At 44.0% G+C, this 24,822-nt stretch overlaps 2 protein-coding genes across 5 annotated transcripts in view; one reads left to right on the top strand and one right to left on the bottom strand.

The window, feature by feature from the left end:
* Positions 1 to 24,822, bottom strand: part of LOC102940697 (zinc finger protein 271) — a 342,407-nt gene that overhangs the window by 163,584 nt on the left and 154,001 nt on the right. The window lies entirely within an intron of this gene.
* LOC102939813 (zinc finger protein 501) lies at positions 12,491 to 24,335 on the top strand. Of its 4 annotated transcripts, none has more exons than XM_027830635.3 (4): positions 12,491 to 12,716; positions 14,366 to 14,537; positions 18,507 to 18,611; positions 18,910 to 24,335. In XM_027830635.3, the coding sequence occupies exons 2-4, from the start codon at positions 14,378 to 14,380 to the stop codon at positions 20,265 to 20,267; spliced, it is 1,623 nt and encodes a 540-aa protein (XP_027686436.2). In that variant the 5' UTR covers positions 12,491 to 12,716; positions 14,366 to 14,377; the 3' UTR covers positions 20,268 to 24,335. The 4 variants fall into 4 exon arrangements, with proteins under 4 accessions (XP_027686436.2, XP_043384706.1, XP_043384705.1 ...); XM_027830636.3 differs by having other exon boundaries at positions 12,496 to 12,716; positions 18,913 to 24,335; XM_043528771.1 differs by lacking the exon at positions 18,507 to 18,611 and having other exon boundaries at positions 12,495 to 12,716; positions 18,913 to 24,335.

The raw sequence follows: 24,822 nt of genomic DNA, 5'->3' as shown, positions 1-24,822 counted from the left end.
AAGCACTGATTGAGGTACCTGTGTTGCAGGGACTGTACTTGGTGACTAAGTCTTTACCAGCAAAATGTACCATGTTAAGCAAACAGCATAAGAATCAAGTAAATGATGCTGTAGAAACAGCAGCTCATAAACACAGCACTCGGAGCGAGAGAAGGGAGCCTTTAAGCTCACAGAACTTAGTTTCTATGGTACAACAGAAGGTCAGACTTCGCTTGCTTTTGACCAGTCTAACTAACTATGGTGTCCGCTCTGGGTCAGGCTCTGCAGAAGTTCCATTGGCCCTAGTGCCCCTTCCTCTTTCCCACCCCTTACCAACCACGATAGGTTCTAAGTGGGAGAAAAAATTTAACATGCAAATAGTGAGGTATTTTGGCGTGGTAAGCACAGGACCATGGTATGCACAGCAGGGAGTATTAGGACAAACAGAGCAATGCCCAGTATTGCAGGCAGCACAAGCATATGTATATTGCTGGGTGCTTTTTCTCACACTGACACTAGCAATAAAAAGGAGTACTTGTGGCACCTTAGAGACTAACCAATTTATTTGAGCATAAGCTTTCGTGAGCTACAGCTCACTTCATTGGATGCATTCAGTGGACTTGCATCCGATGAAGTGAGCTGTAGCTCACGAAAGCTTTTGCTCAAATAAATGTTAGTACTCCTTTTCTTTTTGCGAATACAGACTAACACAGCTGCTACTCTGAAACTAGCAATAAAGTATTTTCAAGGGTAACCTAGATATTAAACCCACTGTAGTGTCTGTGTTAGTATTGAGTCCAGAGCACTTGCAAGGTCATAAGAGAACATATGAAGGTACCTCCTGGGTTATCAAGTCCAGTCCCCTGCTATTTCAGACAGTCCTGACATATCATCCTGTTCAAGCTCCGTCTTCAAGCTAGTTAGGTTGTTTTCTCCACTGCTCCCATCTGAAGGCTCTTACAGATCCTCACTCCTCTGACGGGTAGAAACCTTCTCATTTCCAGACTAAATTTGTACATGGCCAGTTTATCCCCATTTGTTTTTCTGCTAACATCTTTCAGCTTAAATACCTCTTCCTCCTCCCTGTTGTTCATCCCCCTGATGTATTTGTACAGATAATTCTGGTCCCTTCTCAGCCTTTGTTTCTCTAGGCTAAACAAGCCAAGCCATTTCAGTCTACTTTTGTGAAACAGTCTTCATTTCTCTGAGCATCCTACCAGCCCTTCTCTGCCCCTGTCCCACTTTGAATTCATCTTTCTTGAACATGGGTGACCAGAATTGTACACAGTGTTTCAGAGAAGGTCTTACAGTGTCTTGTACAATGCCATTAATATGTCCCTATCTCTACTGGAAATACCTTGCCTGATGCATCCTAGCATTGTGTTTGCCTTTTTCATGGCCACATCACATAGGTAACTCATAGTTATACTGTTATCAACTAAGACACCCCAGTCTCTCTCCTCCTCTGCTGTTTACAGCTGATGAGCCCCCAGGTTATAGTAAAGGAGTACTTGTGGCACCTTAGAGACTAACAAATTTATCTGAACATACGCTTTTGTGAGCTATAGCTCACTATTCTGAAACAGGTTATAATAGAAATTCTTGCAATTAGACTATAGTGACCTTTCACTTTGTACTATTAAATTTCATCTAATTTCTATTACTCCAGTCCCAAAGCATATCCAATTCTTCTTGTGTAATAGTCCAGTCCCAAATTGCTCATGACCACTCCATGAGACAGCAGGTCTGACAGCTGCAGTGGGAAGAGCAACAGCAGACTAGGGAACTAACTGATGGAGCTACTGCTTGGTCTGATGGCCAATAGGCAGCAGCAAATTCCAGCCCTGATGCCACCCTCTTCCCCCTCCCAGTAGAGCCTGGTCCAGTTGTTTCTCCTCCTCACTACCATTGTCCTGCGGTCGATGAGCAACTCTGGGTGGGGAATGAACCACTCCATGCAATTCATGGGTGGAAGTGTGCATGGACAGATGTGTCCATTGGGGGAGGGAGTTCACATTGTGATAGCTGGGAGGAACAAGCTGCTAATTTGTAATAAATGATTTGTGCTGCCCAATCTTTTGATGTGGGAGTGCTTAGCACACACTAGAGAGGAAGGAATTTCATAACAAAACTTTTAATAAAGTCTCAGATCAACACCATAAATTATAATAAAACTGGCAATGAGGAAATGGAACACGGTGAATCAGACAGACCAATCAGTAAAGCTCACTGATATGGTTCTCACAGGTTATCCATTACCATGATGATTCCTCCCTCCTCCCCCCCACCCCCGCATAGTGCAGATGTGGACACCCATGCCACCTCTCACTTCCCTCATCCTCCTAGGCCCCACCCCTCTTATCAAAGATGCACTTTCTGGCTGTCTATACCAGGCCCATACATTGGGTTTATTCTACAGTGAAGAGAAACCCACAGACAGCAAGTCTTCTATTACAGTCTGGTTTATTTTAATCCATAACTACATGGGAGTGAAGATTGCAACAACTACTGAAGTCAAGGAAATCACTGATATCAGTCACAGAAAAAAACAGCAATTGCCAATGTTCTGTGTCATAGAAATGTGCTAATCTAAACCTAATTGATTAGTTAGAATCATTATGTTACCCAAAATTGGGCCAGCTAGTAAGCTTAGGGAGGACTAATGACCCACCAGAGTTTGGCAGAAAGCAGCAAGTTTATTATACTGATAGCTAAGCTCAAAAGAAGGGGGGGTCACACTCACACTTGCAGACTCACACTCCCAGGACAGGCAAGGCACTGGAGATGTCAGGATCCTTCAAGGTAAGTGTCCCACAGCGCAGCGATGGACAGTGATGAAGTCTTCCCAAGGCACGATGGAATGCAATGCAGCGAACCACTGGTCATGTGACCCAGGTGAAGGGCCTTCACGGGAGGTACAAGTTCATGAGTACACTCCTGAGCACATGGCCCCTTCCCCGTTTAAAGGACCTGCTCCTCATGGCCTGCGACTAGAGATGACTTGGCCATGTCTGGTTGGTCACACTCCACCTCGGGCAGTGTCCATGCACTGGGTGTGTGAGCGCTGCTTAATTAGAGTCCCAGATATCTTGTCTACCTGGGAGCTCTTCTGATCTTCCAGCTGTTCAACCAGCCCATTCATCCCACAAGCATTCCAGGAGGGGGAAAGCCACTTTGCAGGTGTCATAAATATAACGGGAAGGGTAAACACCTTTAAAATCCCCCTGGCCAGAGGAAAAACCCTTTCACCTGTAAAGGGTTAAGAAGCTAGGATAACCTCGCTGGCACCTGACCAAAACGACCAATGAGGAGACAAGATACTTTCAAAAGCTGGAGGGAGGGAGAAAAAAAACTCTCTCTATCTGTGTGTGTGATGCTTTTGCCAGGGACAGAACAGGAATGGAGTCTTAGAACTTAGTAAGTAATCTAGCTAGATATGTGTTAGATTCTGTTTTCTTTAAATGGCTGAGAAAATAAGCTGTGCTGAATGGAATGGATAATCCTGTTTTTGTGTCTTTTTGTAACTTAAGGTTTTGCCTAGAGGGATTCTCTATGTTTTGAATCTAATTACCCTGTAAGGTATTTACCATCCTGATTTTACAGAGGTGACTCTTTTACTTTTACTTCTATTAAAATTCTTCTTTTAAGAACCTGATTGCTTTTTCATTGTTCTTAAGATCCAAGGGTTTGGGTCTGTGTTCACCTATACAAATTGGTGAGGATTTTTATCAAGCCTTCCCCAGGAAAGGGGGTGTAAGGTTTGGGAGGATTTGGGGGGGGGGGGGGAAAGACGTGCCCAAGCGGGCTCTTTCCCAGTTATATATCTGTTAGATGTTTGGTGGTGGCAGCAATGAAGTCCAAGGGAAAAAGTAAAGTAGTTTGTACCTTGGGGAAGTTTTAACCTAAGCTGGTAAAAGTAAGCTTAGGAGGTTTTCATGCAGGTCCCCACATCTGCACCCTAGAGTTCCAAGTGGGGAAGGAATCTTGACAGCAGGTACTCAAAGAGGGAGAGGAGAGAAATAGGGGATGGTGGGGAGTTTAACAGACCTTTTGAGCCTACAGGTCATACAGAGCATACAGATCACTAATGCTCCTACAACACATTATATGCACATGTTTTTAAATGTTGTGATAGAGCAGCAAAATTAGTTTTCTGAGATCAATGCAAAGGAGTTCAGGATATTTAAATCTGAAAATGATTTGGAAAAGTAAACTTGTCAGAATGCAGAATTTGACAGACTTGTAATAGCCTAAATAAACCTGCAGTGTTGCCGACTCATGTGATTTTTGTCATGACTATGGCAATATTGGGAGATTTTTTGAAACACAAGCTGCTGGCATTGAGATGAGTTGAGACTCACAGGTTTCATTAAATCTAGCCTTTATGGTTTTGGAAAAAGCCTTGAAAATATGAAGCTAGTGCATCCCAAAGGCCCAGAAACAAAAAGGCAAAGATAAAGGAGGAAGGGAAGGAAGATCCAGGGAACTACAGGCCAGTCAGCCTCACCTCAGTCCCTGGAAAAACCATGGAGTAGGTCCTCAACTAATCAATTTTGAAGAACTTAAAGGAGAGGAAAGTGACCAGGAACAGTCAGCATGGATTCACCAAGGGCAAGCCATGCGTGACTAACCTAATTGCCTTCTACGATGAATGCTCCTCTTGCCAGCAAGTTAAAGAAGTATGGGCTGGATGAATGGACTATAAGGTGGATAGATAGCTGGCTAGATTGTCGGGCTCAACGGGTAGTGATCAATGGCTCCATGTCTAGTTGGCAGCTGGTATCAACAGACAGCTGTAGCGGCACAGGAGCCAGCAAACAGAGCCGTAAACAGGGGAGTTTCAGTGGGAGTTTGTCTTGTGGTGCTCGTTTGGGGTTTGTTTTTGCTGTGGGTGGTGGTGGTTTGGTGTGGTTTGTGTTTCCCAGATTAACAGGATTTAGGTGGGAAGGCAATGACAGATACAGAGGCAGCAGTGGGAGTGACCCATGTCGTGGAAGACACACTGAGGATGACTGGATGTGGAAGCTGCAGTATGTACATGTTCCTGGAGGGGGTACCTGGAAAGAGTTTTGTCTGCATGGAATGCCGTCTGATAGAGCTGATGGAGGAAAAGATCAGAGGTTTGGAGATGCCAGTGGAAAGTCTGGTTGAGTTTAGGAAGGGGTTCGAGCAGATTATGGAGCAAAGACATGAGGTATCTGAAGGGAAAAGCTCAGAATGGCAGATGGAAGCAGGACTGAGGAATTCTGAGGGGAGACTGCTGGGTGAGGAAAGTGGTTGGTGGAAGCATGTGACTAAAAGAACCAGGCAGAGGAAAAGACAGGCTAGTGAAGGAGAAATAGAGCTCAAGAAAAGGTTTGTAGAGTTGGAAAATGAAGAAGGGGCTCAGCAGGTAGTCACTGAAGGTGGAAGGGCAAGGAAGAAGAGAAGAGCGGCTAATCCTATAGGAAAAGGGGAAGAGTCAATGGAGACTACACCAAATATGAGCCCCAGGAGGATACAGGAGGGGTTGAAGAGGATTACAAGGGAGAATAGGAATGGAAAGAACTTGCAGCCAGAGGGAACAGGGGATAGACTGGAGAATAGCATAGTCACCAGGAAAAGGCAGGTCTATGTGATGGGGGACTCTTTACTGAGAAGAACAGACAGGCCTATAACCAGAGCTGATCCAGAGAATAGAAGGGTGTGCTGTCTTCCAGGTGCTAAGATACGGGATGTAGACCTGAGGTTGAAAAGGATCCTAAAGGGAGCGGGAAAGAATCCCTTCATTATCCTTCATGTGGGAACAAATGATACCAGTAGATTCTCGCTGGAAAGTATTAAGGGAGACTATGCTAGGCTGGGGAAGACGCTTAAGGAAATCGAGGCTCAGGTGATCTTTAGTGGGATTCTGCCTGTTCCTAGAGAAGGGCAACAAAGGTGTGACAAGATTATGATTATCAACAGATGGCTTAGGCAGTGGTGCTATAAGGAGGGCTTTGGGATGTATGGCCACTGGGAGGTGTTCATGGACAGATCTCTCAGGATGGACTTCATCTGAGTAGGGAAGGAAATAGACTTCTAGGATGGAGGCTGGCACAACTGATTAAGAGAGCTTTAAACTAGGAATTTGGGGGAGATGGCTGGGAGATGTCCAGGTAATTTCCATGCCAGATTTTAGCACTGAGAGGAAAGAAAACAAAGTAAGGAAGGATACAGCCGTGGGTAGGAGAATGGACATAAGGAGGAAGGGCAGTGTGGATACCAGTCTAATAGGTCATACTGGCTGTAGAATGACTGTGCCTAATCGGGTACAGAATGTGAGCAAGGCCAAACAGCAAAAATTAAGATGTTTGTACACCAATGCGAGGAGCCTAGGTAACAAAATGGAGGAACTAGAGCTACTGGTGCAGGAAGTGAAACCAGATATTATAGGGATAACAGAAACATGGTGGAATAGTAGTCATGACTGGACTACAGGTATTGAAGGATATGTGCTGTCTAGGAAAGACAGAAATCAAGGTAAAGGTGGTGGAGTAGCATTGTATATCAAGGATGAAGTAGAATGTAAAGAAATAAGAAGCGATGGAATGGATAAGACAGAGTCCGTCTGGGCAAAAATCACATTGGGGAAGAAAACTACTAGAGCCTCCCCTGTGATAGTGCTTGGTGTGCTATAGACCGCCGGGATCTAATTTGGATATGGATAGAACCCTCTTTAGTGTTTTTAATGAAATAAATACTAATGGAAACTGCGTGATCATGGGAGACTTTAACTTCCCAGATATAGACTGGAGGACGAGTGCTAGTAATAATAATAGGGCTCAGATTTTCCTAGATGCGATAGCTGATGGATTCCTTCATCAAGTAGTTGTTGAACCGACGAGAGGGGATGCCATTTTTGATTTGGTTTTGGTGAGTAGTGAGGACCTCATAGAAGAAATGGCTGTAGGGGACAATTGTCCTGCTTTGAGCAGAGGCTTGGACTAGATGACCTCCTGAGGTCCCTTCCAATCCTGATATTCTATGATTCTATGATCTTGGTTCAAGTGATCATGAGCTAATTCAGTTCAAACTGAATGGAAGATAAACAAAAATAAATCTGCAACTAGGGTTTTTGATTTCAAAAGGGCTGACTCAAAAATTAAGGAAATTAGTTAGGGAAGTGGATTGAACTGAAGAACTTATGGATCTAAAAGCAGAGGAGGCCTGGGATTACTTTAAGTCAAAGCTGCAGAAGCTATCGGAAGCCTGCATCCCAAGAAAGGGGAAAAAATTCATAGGCGGGAGTTGTAGACCAAGCTGGATGAGCAAGCATCTCAGAGAGGTGATTAAGAAAAAGCAGAAAGCATATAGGGAGTGGAAGATGGGAGGGATCAGCAAGGAAAGCTACCGTATTGAGGTCAGAACATGTGGGGATAAAGTGAGACAGGCTAAAAGTCAAGTAGAGCTGGACCTTGCAAAGGGAATTAAAACCAATAGTAAAAGGTTCTATAGCCATATAAATAAGAAGAAAACAAAGAAAGAAGACGTGGGACCGCTAAACACTGAGGATGGAGTGCAGGTCAAGGATAATCTAGGCATGGCCCAATATCTAAACAAATACTTTGCCTCAGTCTTTAAGAAGGCTAATGAGGATCTTAGGGATAATGGTAGCATGACAAATGGGAATGAGGATATGGAGGTAGATATTATCATATCTGATGTAGAAGCGAAACTCAAACAGCTTAATGGGACTAAATCGGGGGGTCCCAGATAATCTTCATCCAAGAATATTAAAGGAATTGGCACATGAAATTGCAAGCCCATTAGCAAGAATTTTTAATGTATCTGTAAACTCAGGGGTTGTACCGTATGATTGGAGAATTGCTAACATAGTTCCTATATTTAAGAAAGGGAAAAAAAGTGATCCGGGTAACTACAGGCCTGTTAGTTTGACATCTGTAGTATGCAAGGTCTTGGAAAAAATTTTGAAGGCAAAAGTAGTTAAGGACATTGAGGTCAATGGTAAATGGGACAAAATACAACATGGTTTTACAAAAGGTAGATCATGCCAAACCAACCTGATCTCCTTCTTTGAGAAAGTAACAGATTTTTTAGACAAAGGAAACGCAGTGGATCTAATTTACCTAGATTTCAGTAAGGCGTTTGATACCGTGCCACATGGGGAATTATTAGTTAAATTGGAAAAGATGGGGATCAATGTGAAAATTGAAAGGTGGATAAGGAAATGGTTAACAAGGAGACTAGAGTGGGTCCTACTGAAAGGTGAACGGTCAGGCTGGACGGAGGTTACCAGTGGAGTTCCTCAGGGATCAGTTTTGGGACCAATCTTATTTAATCTTCTTATTACTGACCTTAGCACAAAAAGTGGGAGTGTGCTAATAAAGTTTGCGATGATACAAAGCTGGGAGGTATAGCCAATTTAGAGAGAGACCGGGATATCATACAGGAAGATTTGGATGACCTTGTAAAGTGGACTAATAGTAATAGGATGAAATTTAATAGTGAGAAGTGTAAGGTCATGCATTTAGGGATTAATAACAAGAATTTTAGTTATAAGCTGGGGAGGCATCAATTAGAAGTAACAGAGGAGGAGAAGGACCTTGGAGTATTGGTTGATCTTAGGATGACTATGAGCCGCCAATGTGATATGGCTGTAAAAAAAGCTAATGCAGTCTTGGGATGCATCAGGCGAGGTATTTCCAGTAGAGATAAGGAGGTGTTAGTACCGTTATATAAGGCACTGGTGAGACCTCACCTGTGTGCAGGAATACTGTGTGCAGTTCTGGTCTCCCATGTTTAAGAAGGATGAATTCAAACTGGAACAGGTACAGAGAAGGGCTACTAGGATGATTCGAGGAATGGAAAACTTGTCTTATGAAAGGAGACTCAAGGAGCTTGGCTTGTTTAGCCTAACTAAAAGAAGGTTGAGGGGAGATATGATTGCTCTCTATAAAAATATCAGAGGGATAAATACCAGAGAGGGAGAGGAATTATTTAAGCTTAGTACCAATGTGGACACAAGAACAAATGGATATAAACTGGTCATTGGGAAGTTTAGACTTGAAATTAGATGAAGGTTTCTAACCATTAGAGGAGTAAAATTTTGGAATAGCCTTCCAAGGGAAGCAGTCGGGGCAAAAGACCCATCTGGATTTAAGATTAAACTTGATAAGTTTATGGAGGAAATGTTATGATGGGATAATATGATTTTGGCAATTAATTGATCTTTAAATATTCACGGTAAATAGACCCAATGGTCTGTGAAGGGATGTTAGATGGGGTGGGATCTAAGTTACAACAGAGAATTCTTTCCTGGATATCTGGCTGGTGAATCTTGCCCATATGCTCAGGGTTCAGCTGATCATCATATTTGGGGTCAGGAAGGAATTTTCCTCCAGGACAGATTGGAAGAGGCCCTGGAGGGTTTTCACCTTCCTCTGCAGCGTGGGGCACGGGTCACTTGCTGGAGGATTCTCTGCTCCCTGAAGTCTTTAAACCATGATTTGAGGACTTCAATAGCTCAGACATCGGCGAGAGATTTTTCGCAGGAGTGGGGGGGTGAGATTCTGTGGCCTGCGTTGTGCAGGTGGTCAGACTAGATGATCATAGTGGTCCCTTCTGACCTTAATACCTATGTATCTATGAAGTGGAGTGGAGTGCCCCACAAGTGGAGTACCCCAAGGGTCAGTCCTGGGGCCGGTTTTGTTCAATATCTTCATTAATGATCTGGAGGATGGAGTGGATTGCACGCTCAGCAAGTTTGCAGATGACACTTGTCACGGAGTCCCTGGGCAATGCTCTGGAACTGCTCCCCATCAAGCCAGTCAGGACTCTGGGGAAGTCTCCTTTCTGTGAGAAGCCTGTCTTCAGGACACAAAGCTCACACAGCTTCCACCTTCCTGGGTCTGACCTCGGAGCATTCAGCATCCTCTGCCCCCCCGTGCACTTCCCACAGCGAGTCCGCTCAGGCGGGGCTCCTGGGGAAGCCAGAGGGTCCTGCACCCCAAATTCGCAGTCAGACGTGACTCTCAGACAGCCAGTAAAACAGAGGTTTATTAGACAACAGGAACAGGGTCTAAAACAGAGCTTGTAGGTGCAGAGAACCGGACCCCTCAGCTGGGTCCATTTTGGGGGCAGTGAGCCAGACAACCACGCCTGCACTTCACTCCATGTCTCCAGCCAGTCCCATACTGAAACTCCCTCCAGCCCCTCCTCCTCTGGGCTTTCCCCTTTCCCGGGCCAGGAGGTCACCCGATTCCTTTGTTCTCCAACCCTTTAGCTCTTACCTTGCAGGGGGGGAGGGCCCAGGCCATTAGTTGCCAGGAAACAGGGTGTCGGCCATTCTCTCTGTCCAGACCCCTGCACACACCTGCCCTCTAGGGCTCTGCAACGACCATACACCCTTATCCCACCACCTAGATACTTAAGAACTGCATAGGTGAAACTGAGGCACCCCCACACTATTCAGAGGAAACATTAAGAACAGTCCCACTTCGTCACAACACTAAATTGGTAGGAGTGGTAGATACGCTGGAGGGTAGGGCTAGGATACAGAGGGACCTAGACAAATTAGAGGATTGGGCCAAAAGAAATCTGATGAGGTTCAACAAGGACAAGTGCTGAGTCCTGCACTTAGGACGGAAGAATCCCATGCACTGCCACATACTAGGGACCGAGTGGCTAGGCAGCAGTTCTGCAGAAAATGACCTAGGGGTTACAGTGGATGAGAAGCTGGATATGAGTCAACAGCGTGCCCTTGTTGCCAAGAAGGCTAACAGCAGTTTGGGCTGTATAAGTGGGAGCATTGCCAGCAGATCGAGGGACGTGATCATTCCCCTCTATTCGGCATTGATGAGGCCTCATCTGGAGTACTGTGTCCAGTTTTGGGCCCCACACTACAAGAAGGATGTGGAAAAATTGGAAAGAGTCCAGCGGAGGGCAACAAAAATGATTAGGGGGCTGGAGCACATGACTTATGAGGAGAGGCTGAGAAAACTGGGCTTTTTTAGTCTTCAGAAGAGAAGAATGAGGGGGGATTTGATAGCTGCTTTCAACCACCTGAAAGGGGGTTCCAAAGAGGATGGATCTAGACCAGTGGTTCTCAAACTTTTGTACCGATTACTCCTCTCACATAGCAAGCCCCTGAGTGCGACCCCCCTTATAAATTAAAAACACTTTAAAATATATTTAATACCATTATAAATGCTGGAGGCAAAGCGGGGTTTGGGGTGGAGGGTGACAGCTTGCCACTCCCCATGTAATAATCTCGTGACCCCTGAGGGGTCCCGACCCCCACTTTGAGAACCCCTGGTCTAGACTGTTCTCTGTGGTAGCAAGTGACAGAAGAAGGAGTAATGGTTTCAAGTTGCAGTGGGGGAGGTTTAGGTTGGATATTAGGAAAAACTTTTTCACTAGGAGGATGGTGAAGCACTGGAATGGCTTACCTAGCGAGGCGGTGGAATCTCCTTCCTTAGAGGTTTTTAAGGTCATGCTTGACAAAGCCCTTAGATGTGTATTGGTCCTGCTTTGAGCAGGGGGTTGGACTAGATGACCTCCTGAGGTCCCTTCCAATGCTGATATTCTATGAAAGAACTGAAAATGCATTTATGTTAAAAAATTCTTCATCTGTTGGCGCATGAATCATTACTTTGGAATTACTGAAATTATTGAATTATCAACATTTAATAATAATTAGAGTTGAAATTTTCCTTCCAGGTGGATTTCATCATCCGATGAAGTAAGCTGTAGTTCACGAAAGCTTATGCTCAAATAAATTGGTTCGTCTCTAAGGTGCCACAAGTACTCCTTTTCTTCTTGCGGATACAGACTAACACGGCTGCTACAACATTGTTTATGATGATTTATAGAAATCAAGGTAGTAAAATGACACTCATCTGGACAGTGTTAATCAAGTGAAATGATGAAGTGCTAAGAACAATAAAAGGCATAAAATAACTTATAAAAACAAATAATTAAAAACAGTGAAAAATCAGTTACTGTAGGAAAAGGGGTCCGTCCAGCTCAGGCAATAGCAAGATCAGATAGGTCAAATTTTTGAAGGTTGCATGGATCTGAATCTTACTTCTATGTCAGCTGACAGAATTAATTTAAACATACACAGACACAAAACACAATTTGTGTGTATGTGTAAAAAATATTGACTGAATCCTCAATCCAGTCTCCTTTGGGCAGCTTAGTACGTCATCTCAGACAGAGACGAGCTGTCTTATCTGGGCAGGGGGCTGCACTGCGCATTAAACATCAAACCATATGGAGACACAGGGTGCTGCTGAGAGCGTCTCCCACTTCCTGAGCCCCAGCTCCAGCACCCTGCCTTTGGTTTTATATATCTAGCCCTCTCCTTCCTCTGCCCTCGCTACACAGTGGCCACATCCCACCCCTCCAATTTGCCCCTTTCTCCCACCTTTACGTCTGTTTTGCAGGAAGCAGAGTCTGGCGGTAGCAAAGGCAGACTGAGGGGAGGGCAGCAGCTGCTACTGCTGCTCAGCAGATGAGGGTTGAACTTCCTGGGTCAGACGCTGCAGCTGCTGCAGCCTCCCTCACCTCCTCCATTGTGAGCCGGGACCCGGGGCGGAGCCGCTGCTGCCGCTGCCCAGCGGGGTCTGTGCGGGGAGAGCCCTTCCCCAACGCCCCTCGGGGCCCAGCCGGGGGGACTTTCTCCGGGGGCTGGAACCAGCCCCTGGGGCAGCCCTGGGCTCTGCCGACACCAGCCCCTGAGCCGGAGCCTGCAGGTGAGGGGAGAGACCCGGGGAAAGGGCTGGGGCCGGGCAGGAAAGTGACTCTGCACCAACGGCCCCTCCTCGCCCCCGCTCTGCTCCCGGGGGGGGGGGCGGGGATCTGCGAGTCCCGGAGCTGCTGCCCTCTCTGACCCCCACCCCGGCTCTGCCCCCTGAGCGCCTGCAGGAGCGGAGCCAGCTCCGGGAGAGCGACCGCCCCGGGCCGGGCCAGGGACCGAATCTCCCAGCCCGAGGGGAGGGGAGATGGGGCAGAGACTGGCAGGGGCAACGGGATTTTTTTCCTGGACAAGCTGAGGCGCAGGGAGAGGAAAAGCCAGTTCCTGTCTCTGCCTAGTCTCCGCGCTGCTGGGGGGATGCGCTGCCCTGGGGACAGTGTCAGGGGGAATCTCTCAAAGTGGATCCTTGAATCTTTACAGCTGGAGCACAGAGTGACACTGACAGTTACTGTTGGCTGCACAATTTCAGACTAAAGGAGCCTCTTCAGTTGCTTATAACATCCTCACAGTTACTAGATGCATCTGGCCTCTCATGTAGTCTGGCAATTGCTATGTTTATCTTTACAGTTTCTTTCCTCTGTGAATTTATTTTGGAAAGTTTGATGAGAAGCCAATTAGCCTGATAATGAAAAGGGAATGGGAACAAAAGCAAGTTACAATTTTACCATTACAAAAAGGATTGTTTCCTTTTAACCAGTTCTAGCGCTTTAAGAATTTCAACTAGACATTTCACATTGACAAAGAAGGAATTCCTATGTCAGACACAGTTCTCTCTCTAGTCTGGCAAAATCTCTTTTGCCAGAGACTTTTTAGAGAATGTAGGCAACAGCCACAAATGTGATTCATCGGTGGGAGAAAAATCCTTACATTGAGAAACATCAAGAGCTCAATATGTTTAGTTTATCATGAAAAATAAATATATTGGAAGACTGGGAGGTGACTTGATTACATTGTACGAGTACCTTCAGAGACAGAAAATAGTGGTAATAAAGGGCTAGCATAAGCTGGTATCTGGACGCTGAAGCCAGATAAATCTGATTAGAAATTAGGCATAAATTTTAATAGTGGAAGTGATTAATCTCTGGAACAAATTACCAAAGAAGTGGTAGATTCTCTGTTTCTTGATGTCTTCAAATCAACAGTGGATAACTTCTAGAAAATATGTTTTGGCCAAACATAGGCCTTTGAGGAGATGCAGGGTTAGCTGGGTAACAGTTAATGGTCTCTGACATACAGAAAGTCAGACTAGATGATCCAGTGGTCCTGTCAGGCCTTAAACTCTATAAATTTTAGGATCTCATTCCACAAACACTCACGTGTTTAATATCAAACTTCCGAGTGGTCTCCTGGATTTCACTTAATCTGTGTGACTGAGAGGATTTAAAAATATCTCTGTGGGTTTAGTTCTGGTAGGAGGAGATGGGTCTGTACTATAAATAAAGTGATGAAGGATGGGATCTTTAAATACAGGAGCACAATTTAAACACCTAAATCCAAATGTAGGCCGCTAATTTAGCATTCCCCTAGAATGGTAGAGAAAGTCTGAGGGAAATCAGGGTTTGAAATGGACTAAATCCCTTCTGAAACTTCCCCAGTCACGCTTCTTGCCCTGACACGTTGCAGAATAACATCCACATTTTGCTCCAGGTCATCCAGTCCATGGAGAGACAGGGAAGGGAAATGGCTGCAGTGGAGCTGGTGACCTTCGAGGAGGTGGCTGTGTATTTCTCCGAGGAGGAATGGGCTCTACTGGACCCAGGTCAGAGAGCCCTCTACAGGGATGTGATGCAGGAGAATTATGAGACTGTGACCTCACTAGGTAAGGATTCCTGTCCTCTCTGGTATTAGAAGCTGGGGGCAAGAGGGCTGAAAAGTAGCTGGGTTGTCTTCTGTGCAGGGTTCTTCAATGATTCTCTCCCCCCCAGCCCATGCTTCAAGGGGTCAGTCTGTATACTCCCCAGCTCCTGTGTGTGAGAGACTGTCCCCTCCACATGCCCTCACACAGGACAGCAGAGTCAGGGATATAACAATGGTGCTACCCTTCCATAACCAAGGTTTTCAAGTGAGACAAACTCACTCTCTCTTCACCGTTCCCGAGGTTACTTCCGTCCTCTTGGGCCTCTGAGCACTTTGTGACCTCAGAGCTGGACAAGTGTCTCAGCTTTGCCTAAGTGGCCAGATTTTCAAATGAGCTTTATCTGCATCTTGCCTACGTTCTGCCTCAGCCAGTTGTTTTAGCAGGAGGTACCAAGGTGTTCTTCACTCTTCTACTAGTCAGGAAGGGCATGGGGCTGTGGCCAGTTTCTGCTAATGCTTCTTTCTTGTACCAGTGTGCTGAATTCTTGCAAGGAGGCTGTTGTTCCTGGTGTCTGTCCCTCGTTGGGGTTGATTTCTGTGAAATTATGATTTCTCTCAGTGAGAGTCATTGAGCTCTGCACTGGGTGAGGGCTTATGAAGTAATTTAAAATCTGGGAGTACTATTTGCGGAACATTACTAGAGTAGAAAAAAGTGAGGAGGGGTCTTGTGTTTCAGGCGCTGCACTTGGAATCAGAAGACCTAGGTTCAGTTTCATGCACTACTATACACTTGAAGCTCTTGTAAGTCTCTGAGGCTGTGACTTTCAAAGATACCCAAGGGAGTTAGACATCCAGCCCCTGCTAACTGGGTTGTCAGGCCACTTTGAAATTCAATTTTAACCTCTCTGGTCCCACAAAAATGAGCTGAGGTCTGGAAAATCTGCCTTCGAGTAAAAGCTTTGCTTCACTACCATGCTAAATCAGCACCACTGTGATTGATGCTCTCCCATTGACATAATTACTTCTCCTCAATGAGAGGCGGAACTTATGTCAGCAGGAGAGCACAGACACTGCATTAGGTCGATTGTAAGTTACATTGCTAAGCGGGCAGGGTTTTTCACACCCCTGAGCAATGTAATTTACATCAGTTTAAGCCATCGTGTAGACAAGACTTGAGAGACTTATGGAGCTCAGTCTATTAAGTTCATCCAGAAGAAGGTTAAGAGGTGTTTTGAAGACATAGGTGTCTACATGAAGAGAAAATTTCTGATACCAGAAGGCTCCTTAATCTAGCAGCCAAAGTCAGAATGTGATTCAATGAGTAGAAGCTGAAGATGGGTGAATTCAGGCCAGTCATAGTCGATGGAGTACATTACTCAAGGGTGTGGTGGAGTCTTCATCATTTGGATGTCTCTTTCTAATAAATATAGTCTAACTCAACCACAAGATATGGGATTGATGGAGCAATCTTTGGGTGAGGTTCTCTGGCCTGTGTTTGATACAGGAAGTCAGACTAGATGTTCATAATATTCCTGTCTAGCCTGTACGTCTAAAAACATATGTTTGCAGATTTGTACATTAGTTGGAAAGCCAGTCAGTCTTGTGGCTGGTCTCAAGGCCCAATTCAGCAAACCATCACTAGTCACAAAGCACATACGCAGGTGCTTAATTTCATGAAAGTCAATGGAACTCAAGTGCTAAATTTAAGAGATTTGCTTGACTGGGCACCTGGGAGATTATGGGGATGCGGTAGTTGAATTTGTTGGGATGCGTCTTGCATCTAGGGAAAATATGACTTGAGATCAGCAGAACAAGGACAATGGACTTCAAAAAGCAGACTTAGAGAATTAGTAGGTATGGTTCCATGGGAAGAAAATCTAAGCAAAAAAGGACTGAAAGAGAGCTGACACTTTCTCAAAGAGACAATATTCAAGGCACAGCAGCAAACTATCCTGATGTGAAGAAAGGTAGGAAAAATAGTCAAGAGGCCAATATGGCTGCATCAGGAGATTTTTCAATAACCTGAAAATTGAAAAGAAATCCCACCAAAGTGGGTACCTGGAGAGGTTGTGAAGGATGGAAATGAGAGGGTAGTAGGAGCATGTAGGGACACGACTGGAAAGGCTAGGGCACCAAACGTGTTGCACATAGCAAAGAATGTAAAAGGCAATAAGAGGTTCTTTAAATACATTAGGAACTAGAGAAAGATGAAGGAAAGTGTTCTCTACTTGGCAGGGAAGGAGAGCTAATAAAGGGCAACATATTTTGCTTCAGTCTTAACTAAAAAAGTTAATTGTGACCAAATGTTAACCACATCTGCTATTAAGAAGGAAGGCACACAAGCCAGAATAGGAAAAGAACAGGTTAAAAAAATACTCTGTTAGATTTATTCAAGTTGTCAGGGCCTGACAAAATTCACCCCCAGGTACTTAACCAACTAGATGAAGCAATCTTGAAAGCAGGATCAATTTTCTTTCAGAACTTATTGAGGAGAGTGAGGTCCTAGAGGACTGGAGCAGGGCAAACATGGTACCTATCTTTAAAAGGGGAACAAAGAGGACCTTGGGAATTATAGATGAGTCAACCTAACTTTGATACCTGGAAAGATTCTGAACCAAATTATTAAACAGTCAATTTGTAAGCACCTAGAGGATAATGAGATAATAAATAATGGCCACCATGTATTTGTCAAGAACAAACCATGTCAGACTAACCTAATGTCCTTCTTTGACAGGGTTACTGGCTGAGTGGCTTGGAGGAAGAACTAGACATGATTTATCTTAATTTTAGTAAAGCTTTTGAAACCGTTCTATATGACCTTTCTCATAAGTGAACAAGGGAACTGTGATACAGTACTACTGCTGAGAAGGAACTCTGAGTTATAATGGATCACAAATTGAATATGAGTCAAAAATGTGATGTAGTTGTGAAAAAGGCTAATATGCTGAGGTGTATCAACAGGAGTGTCATATGTAAGACCCAGGAGGTAACTGTCCTGATCAACTCCGCACTGGGGAAGTCTCAGCCGGAGGACTGTTTCCAGTCCTGGGTGCCACATTTTAAGAAAGAAGTGGACAAATTAAAGGGAGTCCAGAGGAGAGCAACAAAAATGACAAAAGTTTCAGATTTTGTCATGGATATTTTTAGTAAAAGTTACAGGCAATAAAGAAGAATTTATGGAATCCGGAGACCTGTCCATGATTTTACTAAAAATATCCGTGACAAAATGGGGAGGGAGAAGTCTCCAGCACCCATCGCTGCTGGGGCTCTGGAGTTCCCCACCGCCCATGGTGGCTGGGCAGCTCTGGGGGACCCACCATTCCTGACAGCTTGGAGCTCCAGGGTCCCCCCACCACTCATGGGTTGGAGTTGCGGGGAGCCCCCGCTGCCCACGGTGGCCATGAACTGTGGGGTTCCCCCACTGCCCATGGCGGCTCGGATCTCCCCCCACCCTCAGTGGCCACCTGGATCTGAGCCACCATGGGCAGTTGGGGGACTCCGCAGCTCCGAGCCACCGTGGGCTGAAGTCATGGAGGTCTCTGGAAGTCATAGATTCCGTGACTTCCACGACCTCCTTGACAAAATCATAGCCTTAGACATAATGAGACATAATCCCCAGCCCAATAAACTCACAAGGTATCTTCCACATCTGGCTTGTGTTAGGGATGACTTGTGTGTGTTGGGAGAGGGTGGTATATTTGGCAGTGATGGAGACTTGATTGTACCCCATATGTCTAGAGAGCAAAATGATTCTGCTCATCTCCCTAGAGAAATATGTTATGGCAATTCACTAGGCTGAATGGATGAACCCTTGGTCTAGACCAGCGTGTCAAGGGGTCTGACTGATTTATAGCCCAATTCCTGTAGTGTGGGGGTGGGGAGAGGAAGGACCCTTTCTGGGTTGCTTATTCAGCTCCTGGACCTGGAAGTAGTAACAGCACTCACCTTAATGAACAAGATCAGCACTTATTTCCTTCCCCCACCGGTGCAGGATTTCCAGTTTCCAAATTCAGTGTGACCTCCTGGCTGGAACGAGAGGAGAAACTGTGGGTCCCCAGTCTCCAGGCATGGGGGATTCTGAGAGATGCCTACACAGGTGAGGAATCAGTTACAGAAACCAATTATTGAATCCTCATGGCAGATGTCACTTAGGCATTTTCATCAAGGCTGTCTGACCCTTCAGCCCCTGCCTTCATCTATATTTGAAGGATAGGTCCCCTCCTCTCTCTCTCCTCTGGGGCAGGTTTTGGAGGTGGGTAGGGTTCAGCTGCTGATATTTCAATCTCCTCAGCAGTTATTTTGGTTTTTGTTCTGCCCTTTGCTGTTCCCCTTTCTGAGGTTCCCTTTCCCCCTGGCACAGGGAATGACTTGTGTCTGGATTCTCTTTGTCTCAGCAGGTGATAGGATGGTGAATGAGAACAAGGAGGAGAATCAGGAACATCCTGAGCAATTGGAACCGCACAGGACATCAGGAAGATCTGAAAGGGAGGCTTCCCAGATTCCTGAGCATGGAGATGCTGCCCCTCTGGCCTGCACTGACTTTTGCATGCAAGAAAACCAGCCGGGGCAGAGACAGTGTAAATCCTCTGACCAGAAAATATGGGTCAAGAAAAACAAAGACACTGTTCAACAGAGAATCCCCATTGGTAAAACACCCTACACATGCGGTGACTGTAGGAAAAGTTTCCGGTGCAGATCACAACTTACTAGACACCAGAGAACCCATACAGGAGAGAGACCCTACACATGCCTGGACTGTGGGAAAAGATTCAAACAGAGCTCAGCCCTAATTACACATCGTACAGTCCACGAACGAAAGAAGACCTATAACTGCCCTGACTGTGGGAAAGGCTTCAGTCGGAGCTCAACCCTTATTCAGCATCAGAGAATCCACACAGGAGAGAAACCTTATGAATGCAGTGAGTGTGGGAAAAGCTTTCGTGTGAGCTCAAATCTTCTATCACATCAGAGAACCCACACAGGGGAGAAACCCTATGAATGCCCTACTTGCGGGAAAAGCTTCATTCAGAGCTCAAACCTTCTATCACATCAGAGAACCCATACAGGAGAGAGACCCTACCAATGCAATGAGTGTGGGAAAAGCTTCAGTCAAAGTTCATCCCTTATTAAGCATCAGAGAATTCACACAGGAGAGAAACCCTATAGCTGCCCCGACTGTGGGAAAAGCTTCAGTTACAGTGTAGAACTCAATGATCATCAGAGAACCCACACAGGGGAGAGACCCTACAAATGCAATGAGTGTGGGAAAACCTTTAGTTGCCTCTCACACCTTCGATCACATCATACAACCCACACAGGAGAGAAACCATATAACTGCCCTGAATGTGGGAAAAGCTTCACTCGCAGGTCAACCCTTACTACTCACCAGAGGATCCACACAGGGGAGAAACCCTTTAAGTGCTCCGAATGTGGGAAAAGCTTCCGTGCAAGCTCAGCCCTTTCTGAACATCAAAGAATCCACAGTGGAGAGAGACCCTACAAGTGTCTTCACTGTGGGAAAAGTTTCTATAACAACTCAGCCCTTTCTAATCACCAGAGATCTCACACAGGTGAGAGACCTTACACATGCAATGAGTGTGGGAAAAGCTTTAGAAGCAGCTCACACCTTCTGTCACATAAGAGACTCCACAGTGGTGAGAAACCCTATAAGTGCACTAACTGTGGGAAAGACTTCCGGCACAGCTCAAACCTCAGTACACATAAGAGAATCCACATAGGACACACACCCTAGAAATGTCCTGGCTAGGATTGGGCCAAGTGAAGGACCTTTTCTGATTCCCATGAATCTTAAAGAGTCAGGCCAGGCTGGAGTGGCTATGTAACTAGGACATGAAATGTTTATTAAAGCAGAAAATGGAATCATCTTCCTGGGACAGAGCCATGCAGAGCAAGAGGCTGAGATAAGATTTGCACATTGTAACTGCATTTGATTATGACTTCTCAAGAAACTGTGAACATCCTCCTTCATCTCCCAGTTTTACTTTTGATGTTCTCACAGGGGTAGTCAATTATTTTTATCAAGGTCCAAATTTCTTGGTCAAAGTATAGTCAAGGTTCAGGCTTCAGAGCAAATAATAATAAAAAACAACAATAACAAAAAGATTTTTGGGGCCCATTCAAAAGTGTCTGGCGGCCCGGATTTGGCCTATGGTTGACCTATTGACTCCCCCTGACCTAGAACCAGCTTCATTTTATAGAATGTGACTTCTAATTTATACTTGATAGTGTTTTAGACCTCGATGCTCCAAGGGACTGAGGTACTGTGACACTTGAGGATTGCAATACCTAACTTTTAGGTACCTGGAAAATCACAGATACCACACTGGGATCCACAAAGCCTGAGTTAGCAGGCTAGGCTCCATAGAAAATGAATGGGGTGAGATAGGCATTTTAGATTGTGATTCACAAAGGCCAGCAGGTGGGGAGCCACCAAAGCTAGCCAATGGGACATGCCAATGAAAGTGCTGTGGTCTAAGCCCCATCCCTCTCACAGAGATAGGCGCCTCTCTGGTCTTGCAATTCATGATGGGGCATGTTCTGTTAGGCATGTTCAGAGGCCATGTAACTCAGCACAAAACAACGGGGGATTGAGGAGGAGAAAGACAACCTTCTTTGTAACCTTTAGCACAGATGTGGAAGACCCTTAGTTCAAGTCCCCCCTCCACCTGATGAGGTAAAAGAATTTGAACATGGATCTGCCAACTCTCAGAGTAGTACCCTAGCCACAGAGCAAGTCTGGCTGTGGGACTCACTCAGTCTATCCCAGTAAAACAGTTCCACTGTATATAAATACTTAGTCATTGGGCCAGAGAGAGAAAGTGAGATTAACTCAATAGTCTTGTGGTGAGATCACCTACCTGTCAGGTGGTAACCTTGTCTCCAGGTCCTTTGCTCTAATGACTCCTTACATTGACGTTATCCTAACTTCCACCATGAAGAAGACTGCACACTGAACAATGGAACGAAGGGTGAGAAATTCCACCTACTTAAAAGTGCAGAAAGATTTCAATTCTTATTGCTAAAATTCTATAGGGAATTTCTATGCTTCAAAGGAAGTCAGAATTTGGCCTTGGAGAGAATAATTATTGTTTTCCTAGAACACTGAACCCATTGGAGTTGAGTTCTATTCCATAAAACCAGACTCTTAGGCGCTCTTAATTGGAAAATACCAAACTCATATAAACCTAACAACTTACTTCCAACTATAAAATATTTCCTAACTTCAAATGGTGCAAAAGAAAAAAGAATTTCACTAGCAATAGTGATTTAAAAAATCGAGCCTTAAAGCAGTTTAAGATTGGGGGAAATACTCTGAAGAGCATAACTGGGCTAATAGAATTTGAAAATGACAACATTGTAACAGGCTTTGTCTACACTAGCACTTTTGTCAGCAAAAATTGTGTGGGTCAGGGGTGTGGGAAAAAAATACACCCCTGACCAACATAAGTCTCACTGACAGAAGCACCAGTGTGGACAGCACTATGTCGGTGGAGACGGTCTCCCGCCGATGTAGCTACCGCCGCTCATTGGGGGTGGTTTAATTATGCTGGTGGGAAAGCTCTCTCCCGCCGGCATTGACTGTCTATACAGGAGACATTACAGCGGCGCAGCTGCTGTGGTACAGCTGTGCTGCTGTAAGGTCCATAGTGTAGGCATAGACTAAAACTGAGCTGGTGCTGATTAAACCGCATGCATTCCACTGTAGCTGCCAGAGTTATTCTTCACACCTTGCGTCTGTGATGGTGATGTCACTTCACTTAGTTTACTGCTTAATAGAGCTACCCTTCAAATCTTTTTGGTTTGATGAGAACATAACTAAAGTTCAGCTGTTCTTATTGTGGTGTTATATTTTTATGACAGGTTTCAGAGTAACAGCCGTGTTAGTCTATATTCGCAAAAAGAAAAGGAGTACTTGTGGCACCTTAGAGACTAACCAATTTATTTGAGCATAAGCTTTCGTGAGCTACAGCTCACTTCATCGGATGCAGTGAGCTGTAGCTCACGAAAGCTTATGCTCAAATAAATTGGTTAGTCTCTAAGGTGCCACAAGTCCTCCTTTTCATATTTTTATGGAAATTCATTGTTTGATTACTTTTTGTTCTCTTTCAGCTCAGTTCCTAACTGTAACTGCTACTGAGAACTTGTAACTTTGTTGTTCGCTGTTCTACTCTGTCCTGTATTTTACACTTAACTCCTGTGACTGTTCTGTTTTTTACAAGTGTGAGTGACAATTACTTGCAAGTCCTTTGATCTCTCACCCTTGTATGTGTATGTATCTCACTCTGTATGTGTGAGTGAGGAAAGCTGTCTTCTAACTTCAAAATCTCACTACAATCTTTATTTGTGTGTGTTCTAAACTTCAGAATACTTTTATGCTAATTTCAGTTGTGCTGTGTATTTTTAACTACAGAATAATATAATGTGTTAATACCTCACACTACACAGTAGTCTCATTCCAATCTTGGTTTATGAATTTAACTAATTCCTATTTTCTTTGTCTACTTTAAATACCAAAAGCAAGGTACTTTATGATAGTTCTCTTTCTATATATGAATGTTAGTGTTTTTCTCTGGAATTATCTTGAACAATCTCTCTCTCTTCTACCTATTAACTCAAACACCAAAATCTCCCCCTGCAGTACACTATCTGCCTATCAGCTTTCTAAGAACACTCCCTAAACCTGCTTGATTAACTTTAATTTGAAAACTTTGGTTACTCAAATTGCTTTCTGATCTTTCATACTTATAAAATTGCCTACTAATTCCATAAAATCTGAGTTAATCCCCTCTGTTTTACACTGTTGCAAGGGACTGGACTAGATCCTGTGATTCTTGTACCCCCAGCTTTTGTATGTTTCATTGCAGCCATTTCTAGCTAGAAACATATCTAAACAATGCTGAATTTTGAGCTATAATAATTATATACATTTGAATTTGCCTTCAGAATGATCCTTAGCTTCACAAAGTTACTTTCTTAATACAGAAGTAAAAAGTCATTGTTTTGCTAGCTTTTGTTAAATTTACACTATATTCAATTTGATGTCCTATCCAATTTATCTAGTTTTGTCCAAATATGTTTTTAGTTTAAAAGATTTAATATCAAATTAATTAGTTTTAATCTAGTTATGTCATTGAGTTAATATTTGGTTTTCTGATATTTCTGTCTACTTGTTGAATTCTGTTGTTAATGCTTAGCTACTAGTGAATTTTAATTAAGTGAATATCATTGAGTTAAATGCCCATAGATGTTTCAGTTTTATACTCAGTTTTGTAACACTAGTCCATTCTATATAATTAACCGAATTTCTTTTAATTTCCTTTCTGTTTTAGAATTTCAAGTTTAGTTAAGAGATTGTTTTAACAGTTACTACATTTTATCAGACAATTTATTTACTTTTTTTTTAATCTGGTGAATCTCATTCACATAATCTTTGTTCATTCAATTGCTTGTTGGTTCCTTCTCTTATTTTTGCTTACTTAAATAAGTGTTTCTTTATTTAAAGTCATTTCAGTTGTTTATTTTGGGACATCCCTTAGTGTATAGAAAAAAGAATCCTTGGAAAATTTTTATGTGGTTACTTTCTGAGCGCAGTCAGATTAATAATCATAATAAATAATTCCATTTGTTGGTCTGATTTTCCTGAACTCAACATATGAGAAGCAAGTAATTTATGATTACATTAATTTTCTCCCAATTATGAATTTTGATAATTATTTAGTAATTTTACTTTGAAAATTACCTGTCATCCAATATATTTAGCTTACCCTCTGCATCCCTGTTAATAAACCATTTTTCTGTACACTTGGACATGAGAAAGGTGCTATATAGCTATACCCTGAGTAGCTGCAGAAGTGTAGTGGAGTTGTAATTTGGAAGACTGAAGGGAAGGAGGAGAAACCTGCTGACAAAGCTAGAGACTGCTGAGCAATGCCTTTATCTTGTGATAAGTGCTTGGTGTGTTCCTCACAACATCTGTGAGAGCAGATGACTGGGAAGTAGAGGTGGAGGGACTTGTCTGGCTGTTCATAAGATCCAGAAATGCGCCTTTACAAGGTGACCCAAGTGGTAAGAGACACGGGGTCAGGGATATGTTGTGCTCCTACTTTGATGGCAGAGTGTAGTGGTAGAAAATGAATGTGCTTTAACTAAGGAAAAGAATTCAGTGACTCTGTGAAGATTTTATTAATTGATTTTATGAGGGGAGCTGTACCTCAGTGAAATTTTTCAGCTGAGTTGTACATGATAAAAAAAGTATCCATTTAACACAACACAGGACAAATTTCAAA

Source organism: Chelonia mydas, chromosome 14 (genome assembly GCF_015237465.2).
Source record: "Chelonia mydas isolate rCheMyd1 chromosome 14, rCheMyd1.pri.v2, whole genome shotgun sequence".
NCBI lineage: Eukaryota > Metazoa > Chordata > Testudines > Cheloniidae > Chelonia > Chelonia mydas.
Note: the sequence above shows the minus strand (reverse complement) of the source record. Positions and strands in the feature narration are given on the sequence as shown.